We start from the raw sequence: 14,809 nt of genomic DNA, 5'->3' as shown, positions 1-14,809 counted from the left end.
ACGATATGCCTGTTAGATAATGAATTTCAAAAACTAACCTGCACTTTGCCCAATTTTCTGCCTAAACAGCGATCTACACACACTTAACTTCTTTTGCCACAACATTAAACGAGATCTACTACATCTAAACTGCAACCTGTCGAATTGAGGAGCAGACGAACTGTCAGCAGCCATGTTGCTTGTTAGACGTCGCTAGTTCTTACTGGTTGGTTTGAAAAGACAGGAATTATTGGTTAAATAGGAGATTTAACACAACCGCGCAAGTGCATGCTGCCTAATGTTATAGTTTTTTTCATCCTTGTATGGTTGGATAATAGTCCAAAAACTTGTCTCAAACATTTTTGACAATTTTGAGGTTGAATTTTGTAAACGAGAGTCTCTCCTAATCAAAACCATATCAACAGTCCTGCCACCACCTTCACCCCATCAACAATCTTGGACGTCGTCTATGATATTGTCTAATTTATTGTGAAAATATAAATAAAGGTGGTGTTTATTTTTATAATTAACAGTTTTTTATTGGATATCTTGTACAACTTACCGTTTCGGTTTCTAAGTGATAGATAAATAAAATACCGTAGAATCATGGTTAAGAGATATATATTGTATAAATTGATTTTTAGGGTGCCGGGAGATATTAGTTTTTGAAAAGTTGTCTGGGTTTTTGAAAGATGTCGAAAGTACAGGAAATTGCTGAGATGTCGAAAAAGCAGGAAAATAAATGGTCAAATTTCGCGTTTAGAATTATAGTAAACAGTGCGTCTCACCCATTTGAGTACGCGAAAGTTCTTATACAGGTTAGATTCCCCATTCTAACAATTTTAGATTTAATCAATTCGTTCGGTTATTAGATTGGGTATGAACCTATCCCACCCAGGCCGGCAAAGACATTTTTTGGTAAACCGGCTTTAAAATTGCCAAACATATTCCAATATGGTAAGTTATAGAAAAGTAAAAATAGTACAAGTGATTTTCCTACTGCTTTTGCAGTCAAACATATTAAATCCGTTGATGGATTTGTCGGACTATATACAGGCCTTGCGCCTAAGCTTTGTGGCAATCTCCTTAGTACAATAGCTGCTCATAAATGCGCAGAGTTTTTGAATTTGGGTGATGAAGAAGAGGAACTTGAAGAGGAGACAGAAGAACAGAGGTGTACTATTGCAGATTTTTCACGAATAGATTGAGTTGCAATTTGTTGATATTTTTAGTAAAAAGAAATGGATAAAATCAATGAAAAGTGACTTAATAACACACAGTCTGACGGTTATTGTTAGTCAGCCTTTTCACGTTATAACAGTGAGAATGATGGCCCAGTTTGTTGGAAAGGAGACAAAATATTGCGGCCTTTTCACATCAATTCGAGAAATTTATCATGACAATGGTATTTTGGGTTTCTTCAGTGGTTTGGTCCCGAGAATGCTTGGGGATGTATTAGCTTTGATATTGGCCGGAAGTTTAACCTATACGATAAATAGATACTTCATTGAGGAAAGGGAATTGAAAGTGTATACTGGAGCAACTATGAATGTATAGAAAACGTCAATCTAATTTTAATTTTGCTAATTAATCATGGTTTTCAGTTCTTGTCTTCTGCTATCATGTATCCATTCCAAGTGGTATCTAATTGTATGGCAGTTACAAACTCTGGACTAGCAATTGGGTCACCTGCATATATGCCGCACTATAATTCCTGGGTTCAGTGCTGGTTGGACTTATCAAAGAAAAATCAACTGAAACGAGGTTCTAGCCTTCTTGTCCGTTATTATGTTGGGCCTTCTATAACTATTGGCGGGAAGCCACTTCCAATCACCAAAGAATCGAACTTTATCTCTTAGTTATGTTACAAAGTTATGCAGACCAATGCTTAAAAATTCAACTTTGTGGAAATTTTTTATGTAAATATATGGTCTTAGCAGAGGCTGGTCAAGGGAGCAGCAAATTTGATTTATTTTCGGCTGTAAACTGGTAATGTGCTCTAGCTGGAATAAAAGTGTAGACAGATTTTGATTTTTTTCTTAATGGATATCAATAAAACGTGATAATCATTATTAACTAATTTATATTTATTTTAATATAACATTATAAATAACTCGTAAAATTTACAATGTAACTAGGTATCAACAACACAGAAAAAAAAATAAATTACTGAACGAAACATATCAAAAGCCTGTTAAATATTGAAATCTTGGTAGGACAATTCTAAATTGCAACGCCGCACCATGAGAGAATATACTCTTCGCACTCTGATGGTCTTAGCAACACTATGACAATCTCCGACACGAAAACAAAAGAAATAAAAAATGTGCGCAGGTTCTTAATAAAAAAAAATGGTTTATAAATCCACGTGTTAATTACATTATAAAAAAGGCAGCGGTTATTGTTCCGGATTCGTTTACTCTTCTCTGTACACTTTTTGTCGGAAATCGGACACAAAATACTGTTACGTAATATATTTGCAAAGAGGTAAAGGTCTCGATCCTTCCGTAACCTTTGGGACTGAATGATATGTTCGGAATCGAGTTTCGCGATTTTTACACTGTCTTCTGAGTTGACGCGTCCTTATCTGGAACAACTGGAGCGTCTCCATTTTCCGAAGCTGTTGGTAGTTTGCAGCTTTCGCCATCTACAGTACTAAATCAAAACGTGATTTATTGCAAATGTAAAATAAGGATAACATGTGGGATTTCAGAAATGCAGAAAGCTCTAGCGGGCACATTGAATTAAAAAATATTTGCCATGGTTCAAGACTGTTTTTATCGAATAACTCATCAAATATATTAAACAAGGAAATATAAAGTAGACAATTTTTCCTTAACGCTAGTCCTTATAAATTTTAAAATAGGCATTTCCTAGATATATTATTAAGTGAAAGAAATGCATTACATAAATATTTGTTGTTTTTAAAAGTATATTTTCTTCAAGTGTCATGTCCCTATTGAACGTTGACGACTGCCATGTTCACGATCCTGATCTTGTGCTACATGGAGTAACTCATCTGCATTAAGGCCTGTCCATTGTCTTAGGTTTCTTAGCCGTGAAAGCCTCTTACGCCTAATCCACTTTTGCCCCCTTTTTTTCCATTAAAAATATCCAGCAGCAGAGAGACATTTCAACTTTGTCTCTCTCTCCAAGGGTTCTCCGTTTAAAAGTAATAGGGTCTGGTCAACATCTACTTTACTCACAATCATATATTTAGTTTTATTTATGTTGATATATAGCCCCCAGTTCTTACAAGCTTCATTGACTCTGTTTACTAAGTTTTGCAGGTCTACGAGATTTTCTGCTATAATTACGGTATCGTCGGCATATGCTATATTATTAACTGTTTCTCCTCCAATTACAATTCCTTTTTGACCACTTCAGAAAAAACGTTGAAGAGGGTGGGGGAAAGTATGCAACCCTGTCTCACGCCATGCTCAATGAGGTTCGTTTCACTGCCGTTCACTATAATGGTAGTTGTTTGGTTCCAGTACAGATACGACATCAGCCTAATGTCTTTGTGATCTTAGTTCAATGTTCTGTAGGATTGACATCAGTTTATTGTACTGAATGCGGTCGAAGGCTTTCTCAAAATCAATACAGCACAAGTAAACAGGCTTTCTCACCTTTCCAGAAGCGTTTCCATGGTAAAAAGTTCCCATACATCTTGTGAAACCAAATTGCTCCAAACTCATAGCTTGCTCGCATTTGTTACTAATTATTTTTTGTAGAATGTGTAGAAGCAGCTTAAGCACATGCCTCATTAAAATAATGAGCCTATGATCCGAACATTTTTTTTCATTTGGCTTTTTCGGTATTGGCATAAATACAGATTTTAGCCAGTCTGTGGATATATTACCTTTCTTTTTGAGGAGATAAAAGGGGAAAATGAAATGTTGCAGCAGCTATGTTATTACTGGATCAAGGATGCGGAAGATACTTTTCGAAATCTCTGTCAGGCTTAATACTAGACAGTCACAGGGGGCAATCACTTATTGATTTAACTGGCAGTGATACTGCAGAAAGCAAAGAAAAAAAAAGAATAACTCCATGCTGGACTCAAGAACAAGTTATAGTTAGAGTATTTATCTGCATGGAACTACATGATTAATTTCTAAACTTTAAAACATATATTTTTTGGGTCATTTTTCAATATTAGGATTAAATTTTAGTGAACTAGATATCTCCAGGGTCACTCAGCCATCTTGTGGCCGTTATCTCTTCCGAAGAGACCATGATGTGCGCCCAATAAGTGTATTTCCCAGCTCTAAAGTGTAAAGGGGTATCAAATCCTAACCGATGTAATTTAAATAGTCTACGTCGGTTTGACCTTGTATATGAAATGTTAAATGCAAGTGCCGCAAAATCCAACTTACAATATATGAGACACTTGGATACTTTAATAACTCCAATTTTCAAACGAATTTATGTAGTTTCTCAATAACATCAATAAATTTTTATTACCTGGACGGCTCCACCACGCTCGGTTCGCCACCTTTATTGGATAATTGCTCTTGGTCGCCCGCTGCGCTTTTCGTGCCCTCTTCTAAGAATGACAATTTATCTTGAGGTAAACTTTTCTCGGTCTGAGCGGATTCTGACTCTACTTGGGGTACTGTTGAATCTGTAGACCGTTGCTGACCATCGTTACCTTTAATTGTATTAAGGTCAAATGCTGCCAAACTAAAATCCGCCCATCCTTCTGTGGTAGTGTTGGAAATATTACTCTGGCGAGTGGCCCACGGGTCAGGCGAAGTGAATACCTCGGTGTCTACCGGTTTTGGGGAAGTCCATGCTACAATTTCATTTTTATAACCAATTTAAATTAAAATTTGCAAAAAAAAAACTCAGAAATTAATTTGTTAGACCGAGAGAATTCTTTCTCTAACAAGTACAATTAAGTAAATGAACAAAAACTAAAGGCAGTCTAACTTTCTAGTTTTAATTTTAATGATGGTTAAAACTGAATTTTTTGGTTCATGTTAAAACGATGCTGCCTCAGTAGTAAGATGTACATGTATTTACGAAATGTTTAAAGCTATGCTTTCTTATATCATTAGTTAAATCACAATAATTTAATGATGTCCTTTGATAAGATTGTTTGAATTATAATGAATATTTCCCTCCCATGCAGGTCCATGTTTTTTCATAAGTTCAACTTTCTCGCAATTCCCAGCCGACTGGTCTTCCAAGTAAATATTACATTAGTCATTTTTAGGATAAAGTATCTAGTAGTATCTAGTCATTTCAGATGTTTAATGCTGTATTCCGAGACTGATTGTGAAAACTGTTTGATTCATCAACAACAAACGCGGAAGGAATCTAGAATATTTGTAAATAGTATTACAGCGTTATTTCGCTGTGTTACTACATTTCTTTTTTTGTCAATTTTACGAAAACCCAGCATTCCTCGACACTATTTTAATTGTTAACTTGGTGTCTTATTGTTGTTCACTGACAGTTTTTAAATATCAGTTTCCTAGTTACTATTAATAAAAAAATTCATTTGCAAACTTACGACAACGCTCCAAATGTTATCGGTAAGCAAAAATTACACATAACGCATATTTCATAAATATAAATAATGATTTTACAATAATCAAATTTCACTTACGATCCACGTCCATGTTCTCTGGAGAGTCGTCGTCGCTTCCACTAGTGTACACAACGTCATTTTTGTCGACGCCCTGCTTCTCGATTACAGTCTGAAATGTGTGCTCCTTGTCTTCAAATATTTGATCATCGGCGTCGAAAAAAGTGCTGATCTTCTGGGCGCAGATTTGCTTGAAAAACTCGTCCTTTTGGGCCAAGTCATTTTCAGAGAGCTCAAAGTTCGCGTCCGAGGGGTTTTCAATCGTTCTACAAAAACAACCAATATAAATCTGAATGTTATGGATACTGTGACTCTTACTGCAGAGTCCCATCGCCATCATTATATGCATCATCATTAAATCCACCGTAACTATCGATGTAGGTTAAATTTTGGGTCTGGTAAGAGGAAAAGAGCTAAAACATGTAAAAATGAGGTGAATTTGTTGTTAACTTGAAAGTTATACAGGGTCATGTCACTTACTTGTTGGGGGAAAGCACTGGGTATGCTTCCGTACTCATCATTATCTTCTACAGAACTTTTTGGGTCGGCACCACCCTAAAAAGTTCACTTTTTAAAGCAGTTTATTTTTGTAAGTTGAAACCATTCATTTACTTTTAATGATTTGATTTTTCTAAATTGTACATTGATTCTTCGGTAACACTTCTGTCAGATACTTTTATTCAGAATTTAATTACAGCAAATTCCATAGAAATATATGGAAGACAGTTTGTTTAATCGAAATAAAATTAAATAAAATCAAGAACTCCCAAATCCGAGTTATTATAATTTTATCTTTTACAGTAGTACTAATTTTTAAATGAATGGGGGGGGGGGGGGGGGGCTTTGTATAATGTGGCCTATTTGAAAAAGTTTGAAATATTAGAAAAAAAACGTCTTCCTATTGCTAAAATGCTATACTATTAATCGTCGAAAATTCTATGCTAAAATTGAGCACTAAAGAAATGGCACTATGATTTTTTCTTCTTAGAAATTTTATTAATCATGCCCGGTAATTGAGTAATTAACACAAAAGTTTTTCAATTTTTGAAGAATAGATCAAATGTTGTCAAAAACTTTCCTGAAAAATATCTAGATGGAGAACAACCTAAGTCAAACGTGTTAAACAAATAATAGAAAATATTATAAATTTTGGCAACAAAATGAATCATCATGATCATTATAACCACCAAGACCAAATTAATACCAATTTTTACCAGAACTATGTCTTGCATTTTATTGGTTTCAGCAAGTGTAGTCTCCTTAAACACGTCCAAAAGTTTCACAGTTTCAGGCTGCCAGATTTGCAGGTTTTTCCCAAGAGGGGTTGATTCACACAATTCAACTAAATTATTGACTATACTGATCACGTGGCCCATATAGCCTTGCCTAATACGTTTACCCTCTTTCCTAAAATAATACGCTGCTTACGACAAGCAGCTTTGAGATAAAACAGTACTTACTCTTGTTCATCATTATCTTTCCATTCTTGCAACAATCTGTCCACTAATTTGCAATCAACTATTAACTGAAAACAAACATAACTTTATTAAAAGTCTAATGCTAATATGAAGTTTAAGAGTTCAAAGGAAGTTTAAGTTTAAGGAAATTTTTAGTCAGTTATCTTGTATCCTTCTAGAGCTTCTAAGGTGTAGAAGTGCAGAAATTCGCGATTTTCTCATTACATTGGGAGTAATTTGGAATAAAGATCTTAAATAAATTAAAAAAAAAAAACAGAATTCACCTGCATACTTTTTTGTCAAAAAAGTAGAAATTATTCTAACTTGCATATTTTTTATTGCCTTATTCCCCCTGTTTCACGTGAATTTTTCTATATCCAGAAAAATGATCAATGTAAATATTATTTTCAAAAAAGAACATAGTGTTTATCCTGCGCCAAAGAAATCACTTAGTTTGACTAAAAAGAAAAAAGAAGTGTTAAATGCCTTATTTCAGAAATGAAACAGGGACAAAAATATAATATGCTCTGTTAAAAGAAAATAGGTTCCACCACCCTGTAAAAAAACACAATGAATTTTGATTATTAAGAAGTAAAGTGTACCAAAACGATATAATTTGAAAAATCACAAAAACAAATCAAGCTTTCTTTATCATCAAATAACTCGAAAATTCGATACCCAAAATTCCACTAAATTGTAAGTTTAGGTGTCTGAAGATTCAAGTTTATACAGACTACCTATAGTTTTACAGATCCCAAATACAGAGAACATTTACTTACATGTTTACATAAGGCATGTGAGCTTGACTCACTGTCATCATTGATTTCGCAGAAGTGTAAAACATCTAATAGACAATTCTCCACCTGCGCATGTAAAAAGTTATTCCACGAGTACTTGAAAAACAAATCTAGCATCACAGTAAATGTGTTCAGAGTACGCAACTCATTCAACAGACGGTGATTGTTATTCCACGCTAAAATCACTGATAAGAGTTTGACGACGTGCAAACGGGTATTGCCCAGGGGCGGATCCAATGTACCAACCGTGGTCATCAATAAGGGTTGCTGAAAATAAGTTCTCAAAGGATGAGGTTTCAACCCATAATAATTAATTTACGTCAGGTTTTCTGGTTCTACGGTTGACTCTGGTCCTAATTAGTAGTTATTTGATGACAATGGTACAGGTTTGGTCTTAGTTTGATGGACCAAAATTTTTTTATATCAATTGATTCTAATAGCATATTTTTATTATTTGTTTCATATGTTACATAATTTTTGTTATTATTAACAGAGCTGATAAATATTAAACATCAGGATCAAAATCATTACCAACCTTAGGAGTCATTACGTACCAGAACCAGAACCAAGGGAGAAACAAAAAAGCACCTATAGGCGATTTTCATATTTACCTTGGGTGGATTTAATAATATGTCGTGGAAATCTTTTATTCTTGTGCATATAGCTTCCATAGTGGAATCTACAATTCTCTGTTTCTTTTCCACATGGATGGTGATACTGTGATAGAAAAAATTAGAGAGCAAAATTGACAATGTGTTTGAAAAGTAATAATAATAAACTTTATTTGAAAACAATCTACAGCTTTACAGTTCCATCCAATAATTTCTATGGCAAGCTTATTGTTTTTAATAATAAGGACCGTTTGGTTTCAGTTTTTTTCATTTTGCGTTTTTTTGTAGAAACATTGTCTCACCTCAAGACGTAAAGAATTATTTTTTGATGTAGAGGCACAACTGCAAATCAAGTGTTTGTCCTTGCCCAAACAAGAGACAAATTTATAATTTTTAGAAGTCACAAAAGACATTTGTGTAAAGGTACATTTAGAAAACAAGAATTTCTGACATGGAACAATAGGAAGAAGTTTGCAGGACTTGCAAAATTTTCTCCAGAGAAAAATCACGGCCACAGAGAAACATCCAACTTACTAGACTATAATGTTCTTTAATAAAGTACCTGATGATATTGAACTTTAACTTTTAAGGTTCAAATTGTATAAAATAAAATGTTTAGTGATATATCATACCTCTATGAATTTTTAAATTGAACTGGGTTAAATAATATTTTTTGTCTTGTTACATTGATGTCTTGGGAATACTGTTTACCTGCAGTATACAACTTTGTAGGCAGGTAGAACAAACAAAAAAAGCTTAAAGGAGCTATTCACAACTTAATTGTTTTCTAAACATATTGCTGTTATTTTAGAAAAATTAAAATTGATTGAGATGAGAGCAAAAACCAGTCCAATAATTGGTTAAAACTTTGGATGCAAGTATATTATTCTATTTTTATAATGCAGTTTTTTAAAAGTCAAATGAACAAAAGCAAATTTCTGCAAAACACTTTAGAAACTCACTTTGGTTGATTAACATCTAGCAAAGCCAAAAGTACTTGAATGCCTCCCACAATTGCGCTCTCACATTTTTCATCACTAAATATTTGATCCAACAATAAGCAGATAGTCTCAGAGCTAAAAAAGGTGCAAAATTAAATTATATTTAGACCAACAAATTGTAACTTACGATTCCAAAGTGTTAACTAAAGGATCAAGATCAGCCCTTTCAGTGGAAATTCTGGAACTATCACGGGCTATTCTGATAAAATCACATAGTAATTGAGCAACATTATCATGCTTCTCTTTTTCCATTTTAGGGTTCAGCATAATCACAAGCTTTTGTATAATCATTTGGCTATCCAACCACTAAAAAAATCAATTATTATCTGCTCAATAATGGTTATTTACACTTACATTTAAAGTGTTTTGACACATTTCCACACCTTCTACCTGGGTCATAAGTTTAAGGGCAAGATCCATAATAGCAGATGTGCCCAGATGTTTAAGTAGTAAAGGTAAAAATGTTTCTTTTGCTTTTAGAAAGTGCAGAACCTGTAAGCTGGTAAACTGATAGGATAACCAGTTCTAGGTCAGATCAAGGAGTGGTAGGAGGGCAGGTAAAAGAATTTCCATTATACTTGTATTCATAATGTTAAAAAAAAAACAATAAAAAAGTGTACACACACCTGCTCAGAACTTCTAGCAATAAGGGCACCCATAATTTTGCTAAAAAAGGAAGCTAAAAGAGGATTCAATGGAGAATCATTTTCAAGGAAAGCATATAGCTTTTCCAACAAAGATTCGTCTCTAGCTAATCGCTCATTTATGGTAGGAATGTCACATGTTAACAATTCACTAGCTATGTTTGGATATTTGAATCGAACTTTTTCATCTAGATCCAAAGAAGGTTCACGAGTAGTTAATGTTACCAACTCTTCCATGATTTCTGGCTTTTGAAGGCTGCAAATGATGTCTTTTGAGTTACAATGTAAACTAACTACCTCGACTTACAAATCTATCAAATTTTTATTTTGCAGTCGACAATCGTTTATAATATCTTCTGAATCCAAAACTTCTTGTAAAGTAACATCCTAAAAAACAAACACTCAGGAATTTTAACGCGACATAAATGATTGCTTACCTCTTTTGCTAAAATTGAATCAATTTGGGAAACAGTTGTATTAAAGTTCCAAAACATGGTATCAATCTGAAAATATACACAGCATAAAAAAATCAAAATCCTTCTTTACAAGCAATAAAGCTTTTTGCTGAACACATTTTCTTACATTTAAAAAGTGTAGATACATACGTTTTAAACCTTTCTTACTGTATGGCAATTTTAAATTGTTGGATGGGTTATGTTCATTTGACATGAATGTTCTATCCAGCTAGATAATAAAAAACAATACACAAAGAGGTTTTGATAAGTAGATGTCGATCGTAAAAGGCATATCACAACTTATCCACGTAATTATACACTTCCTCGCTTGGGCAATTAAAATAAAATTAAATTAATAAAACCCAAGTTATAAATACAATTTCTACTAATAATAAACGTTCACAATCCGAAGTCCCATAATGCACTTGTTGATTTTGACGGAACACAACAAGAAAGCGGGAAATTCTAAATTTTCAAATTCCTTTAGAAAATATTCAATTTTTATAAGTTGAGGAGTATCTAATAATGATGTGCAAAACTTACATTATATTCATATGGAGGATATGCGGTCTACCAGGCACCTTTAAATTACAGCCTTTTTAACTCTTATGCGGCATGCTATGTCGTTACGTGATACGTACCCCAGTTCGCCATAGGTTGTGATCTGAGATCTGTGGTATAATAAAAAAAATCTAATTTTTGTGAGGTTACTATTTTGAATTTCTGATATTATTAAATTATGGAAAATAAACTTAAAAGATACGAAAAAATCGAGTACCTTGGAGAAGGACAATTCGCTACCGTATATAAAGCGAAAGATATTGAGAACGATAATATAGTCGCTGTAAAAAAAATTAAAATTGGAAGTAGGGAAGAAGCGCAAGATGGAATCAACAGAACAGCTTTAAGAGAAATTAAATTGCTACAAGAATTGCACCACGATAACTTAATAGGACTTCTAGATGTTTTTGGACATATGTCGAATGTTTCCTTGGTGTTTGATTTTATGGATACTGATTTGGAAGTTGTCATTAAAGATAACACTATTATTTTGACCACAGCCAACATCAAATCTTACATCTTGCAAACGTTAAAAGGTCTGGAGTACCTGCACTTAAATTGGATTTTGCACAGGGACTTGAAACCAAACAATTTGTTGGTAAATTCCAGCGGTGTGTTGAAAATTGGTGATTTTGGATTAGCAAAAATGTTTGGTTCTCCAAACCGTGTTAATACTCATCAAGTTGTCACCCGATGGTATAGATCCCCTGAATTACTTTTTGGTGCTAAACAGTATGGCACCTGCATAGATATATGGGCTGTTGGTTGTATTTTAGCAGAATTACTTTTAAGAGTGCCACTTTTTCCTGGAGAATCAGATTTAGACCAATTAACAAAAATTTTTGGAGTTTTTGGAAATCCTAATGAAGAAAACTGGCCTGGATTGAAAACTTTATCAGACTACATAGAGTTTAAACCCATTCCAGCTATTCCTCTTAAATCTATTTTCACAGCAGCTGGCGATGATTTAATTAACGTAATTGAGTGCATGTTGGTTTTGAATCCAATTATGAGGAAAACTTGTACAGAGTGTTTAAAAATGCAGTTTTTTACAAATAAACCAGCACCTACTATGGGACCCAAGTTGCCACTCCCCCAGTGTATTAAAAAAGTTAGTGAAATTGAAAGACCTTCTTTAAAAAGAAAGTTACTTGATTCTGTTGATTCTAGTGGTACATTATCTAAGAGACTGTTTGTTTAAGTTTGGGTATGTCATATCAAATGAATAAAGTATTTTTTTGTAAATTTTTATGGAATCTAAATAAGTACATTTTCATTGTGAATAAAACTTTGTTGTCTTTGTGATAATGTATTAATTGTATAATACATACAAACCAAGAAAAAATAAATTAATGCTAATAATCAAAATTATATTCAAAATATGATGAATCAAAATTGTGAATTCTAACAAGACCATCTTCTCCTCCAGAAGAATAACTTTTACCATCAGGGTGAAAAGCAATACTATTAATAGGACCAAAATGCCCTTTAACTCTGCCAAATTCTTCTTCAAATACCAAGTGGAAAAATCTAGAGTCAAATTTCCCAGCTCTTGAGCTTGTTGTTGTTACTTCCATAGCTTCTTGACCACCTCCCAACACAACATGTTCTGCGATTGGACTTAAAGCTGCCGAGTTTACTGGCCGTTCAGTTTTATAAGTCTTAAGCAACATTAAATTATCCCCATCAAACAGCTTAGCAGTGTGGTCCTTAGATGCTGTAATGAACATTGTGCCATCTTTATTCCATTGCATATCATTTATCAAATGATCATGTTCTTTGGTACTGTTTAATTGCTTTCCTGTCTACAATTAGCCAATTTTAATATATTAAAGCTTTGATTGCTGGGGTGCATTCAGAAAAGGCTGGAGTACACATTTCTTCCATTTCTATTGGAAGCCTGTTCAGAAATATGCAACATATATTAATTTTTTTCTCTGGGACTTCATTTCATATGACAGCAAAATGCGAGAAAATTTTTACTGAGTTCATCTAATTCCTTGAATGGTAGGCACCAATATTTGTAAATGACAAATACAAAAAAAATGTATAACCTACCAATAATTATTTGACCATAAATAAACAGAACAAGTTATATTTTATTTGCATTTAATGAAAACCAGGCAATAAACAATGCATATTGCTTATTTCACATTTTTAGTTTTTGTATAGAATTTTAGTGTAGACTAATTTAAAAATATTTTTTGTTTTAACTGGTTTATAATTTTTCCCAAAGTCACTGCATATATATTATGATAAACTAATAGAAAATTCCGTTGATCATTTTAGAAAGGAACTGTTATATTTTTTTGTTTACGTAAAGTTGCTTTACAAAATATTTTTGAATGCACCCCTTAAGTTGCTCACCTTCAAGTCCCATTGATTTATTTCTCCATTTTCATGACCCGTGATAATAACTTCATCTAGATTATCCCACAATACAGAAGATACTCTTGAACCACTAATAGGAATTCTTAGGATTGGGTCTTGATTAGATATGCTTTCGTCAACTGTCCTAACATCTATAATAAAGATTTCACATTGCTGCTTCATAGCTGCATCAGTTGTGTAAACCGCCATGTTTGCAGAATAACTGAACAAACAAGTCCTAACAGAAGACAGGGTAGGAATATTGCCTATTTCTTTTCCAGTCTGGCAGTCCCATATTTTTAGGGTGTTGTCACCTGCCCCAGACAAAAATCTTGTAGTGGTCCAATCTACATCAATGCACCAAACAGCTCCCTGATGACCGTTAAAACTGCCTAAACGTTCACCATTTAGCGAGTACCAAACATTTGGCTTGCTGTCTTTGGAGGAGGAAAACAGCAAGTCGCCTTCCCTATTGTATTTGATTTGGGTTATGGAACGCTCGTGACCATGCAAAATGATTGGTTTCTAAATAAAAATATAAAAAAATGTATGTATATTAAACATATACATTAAACGTTCTTACCATTATGTTGAAAAACAAATAAATCAACTCCACGTAAAATAACAAGCGTGATCTTTGAGGTTATGATTAAGGAGAGTAATAACGAACGTTGTTACCTTCCTGTGATCTCTGGCTAGAGAATTTAATATTCTATGACACACATTAGTTACGTCATGCTTTAAGTTTTCACATATAAATTGTAGACAAATAATGGCGAATATAAAAAGTTATTCACTCTTTCCTGATAAAAAGAAATGCTTATAGGGTTGATACATATAAGTATTTTTTGGAAACAGGTATCCTAAATATAATGTAAAATTTAACCAGTAATTTTAAGGTGGTAGGTAGACACGACACAACTTTGACGAAAGTAATGTTTGATTATTTTAGTGGTTTTTAACTTTTCACACGGTAGTTTTTAATGTTAAGGGAGAGTAGATCGGCGGTGGCAATGTCTGCGCCCAAAAACAACCTATAAAGTACTCGAAAAATTTAAACGATAATTTAACGCACTATTTGAACGATTGCTCGTCAATAACAGTTTATTGCACTCTTTTCCCAGGAATTAAAAAAATTCTAATCAACCACTTACCTGTGGTTTGAATTTCTGTCTTTTCACAGTTTTCGGGAAATGTCGCTTTTATGGTAATTTTTATTTTTCACATCTCATAAACTAGTTTCAGAAGTTCAGTCCACCATTTTGGGGAATAGTTTATTTAATGAGAAAAGTATGGTAAGACCGAAAAATACAATTTATTTTGTTTCTGTCCCACGTT

At 33.6% G+C, this 14,809-nt stretch overlaps 5 protein-coding genes across 10 annotated transcripts in view; 2 read left to right on the top strand and 3 right to left on the bottom strand.

Annotated features, from left to right (window-relative positions):
- Positions 1-156, bottom strand: part of LOC132698366 (angiopoietin-2) — a 177,158-nt gene extending 177,002 nt beyond the window's left edge. For both annotated transcript variants that reach the window (XM_060664378.1, XM_060664379.1), the window contains exon 1: positions 39-156. The gene's annotated coding sequence lies outside the window, so the exon portion shown is untranslated. The remainder of the gene's footprint in view (positions 1-38) is intronic.
- A 431-nt stretch (positions 157-587) lies between these two features.
- Positions 588-2,036, top strand: LOC132697873 (mitochondrial carrier homolog 2-like). The gene is made up of 5 exons (XM_060663599.1): positions 588-797; positions 852-936; positions 991-1,153; positions 1,212-1,530; positions 1,584-2,036. The coding sequence occupies exons 1-5, from the start codon at positions 672-674 to the stop codon at positions 1,836-1,838; spliced, it is 948 nt and encodes a 315-aa protein (XP_060519582.1). The 5' UTR covers positions 588-671; the 3' UTR covers positions 1,839-2,036.
- A 123-nt stretch (positions 2,037-2,159) lies between these two features.
- On the bottom strand, positions 2,160-10,970 carry LOC132697872 (serine/threonine-protein phosphatase 6 regulatory subunit 3). Of its 5 annotated transcripts, none has more exons than XM_060663596.1 (17): positions 10,668-10,970; positions 10,523-10,588; positions 10,393-10,472; positions 10,068-10,341; positions 9,889-9,966; positions 9,796-9,849; positions 9,569-9,747; positions 9,403-9,516; positions 8,441-8,546; positions 7,812-8,096; positions 7,036-7,100; positions 6,790-6,982; positions 6,056-6,130; positions 5,894-5,988; positions 5,597-5,841; positions 4,447-4,777; positions 2,160-2,634 (listed from the first exon to the last, which is right to left on the bottom strand). In XM_060663596.1, exons 1-17 carry the CDS (start codon positions 10,752-10,754, stop codon positions 2,535-2,537), a joined length of 2,427 nt encoding a protein of 808 aa, XP_060519579.1. In that variant the 5' UTR covers positions 10,755-10,970; the 3' UTR covers positions 2,160-2,534. The 5 variants fall into 5 exon arrangements, with proteins under 5 accessions (XP_060519579.1, XP_060519580.1, XP_060519577.1 ...); XM_060663597.1 differs by having other exon boundaries at positions 9,889-9,933; XM_060663594.1 differs by having other exon boundaries at positions 9,796-9,966.
- A 225-nt stretch (positions 10,971-11,195) lies between these two features.
- On the top strand, positions 11,196-12,359 carry LOC132697869 (cyclin-dependent kinase 7). The gene has a single exon (XM_060663592.1). It carries the CDS (start codon positions 11,280-11,282, stop codon positions 12,300-12,302), a length of 1,023 nt encoding a protein of 340 aa, XP_060519575.1. The 5' UTR covers positions 11,196-11,279; the 3' UTR covers positions 12,303-12,359.
- On the bottom strand, positions 12,360-14,189 carry LOC132697870 (eukaryotic translation initiation factor 3 subunit I). The gene is made up of 3 exons (XM_060663593.1): positions 14,055-14,189; positions 13,469-13,996; positions 12,360-12,906 (listed from the first exon to the last, which is right to left on the bottom strand). The coding sequence occupies exons 1-3, from the start codon at positions 14,055-14,057 to the stop codon at positions 12,457-12,459; spliced, it is 981 nt and encodes a 326-aa protein (XP_060519576.1). The 5' UTR covers positions 14,058-14,189; the 3' UTR covers positions 12,360-12,456.
- Between the last annotated feature and the right edge of the window lie 620 nt (positions 14,190-14,809).

The sequence above is a fragment of the Cylas formicarius genome, unplaced genomic scaffold, assembly GCF_029955315.1.
Source record: "Cylas formicarius isolate icCylForm1 unplaced genomic scaffold, icCylForm1.1 PGA_scaffold_2__14_contigs__length_35257938, whole genome shotgun sequence".
NCBI lineage: Eukaryota > Metazoa > Arthropoda > Insecta > Coleoptera > Brentidae > Cylas > Cylas formicarius.
The sequence above is the reverse complement of the archived record's forward strand: the minus strand, read 5'-3'. Positions and strand labels throughout refer to the sequence as shown.

What these genes read in the sequence shown, in the direction of transcription:
- LOC132697873 (XM_060663599.1), top strand. Translation starts at nt 672, where the DNA reads ATGTCGAAAGTACAGGAAATTGCTGAGATGTCGAAAAAGCAGGAAAAT. An exon ending in ACGCGAAAGTTCTTATACAG is followed by an intron (nt 798 to 851) that starts GTTAGATTCCCC and finishes TTCGGTTATTAG; the next exon opens with ATTGGGTATGAACCTATCCC. An exon ending in ATACTGGAGCAACTATGAAT is followed by an intron (nt 1,531 to 1,583) that starts GTATAGAAAACG and finishes CATGGTTTTCAG; the next exon opens with TTCTTGTCTTCTGCTATCAT.
- LOC132697872 (XM_060663594.1), bottom strand. Translation starts at nt 10,754, where the DNA reads ATGTCAAATGAACATAACCCATCCAACAATTTAAAATTGCCATACAGT. An exon ending in ATTCAATTTTAGCAAAAGAG is followed by an intron (nt 10,473 to 10,522) that starts GTAAGCAATCAT and finishes TTTGTTTTTTAG; the next exon opens with GATGTTACTTTACAAGAAGT. An exon ending in TATTATTAAATCCACCCAAG is followed by an intron (nt 8,097 to 8,440) that starts GTAAATATGAAA and finishes ACTTATTTTCAG; the next exon opens with CAACCCTTATTGATGACCAC.
- LOC132697869 (XM_060663592.1), top strand. Translation starts at nt 11,280, where the DNA reads ATGGAAAATAAACTTAAAAGATACGAAAAAATCGAGTACCTTGGAGAA.
- LOC132697870 (XM_060663593.1), bottom strand. An exon ending in TAAATCAATGGGACTTGAAG is followed by an intron (nt 12,907 to 13,468) that starts GTGAGCAACTTA and finishes GGCTAATTGTAG; the next exon opens with ACAGGAAAGCAATTAAACAG.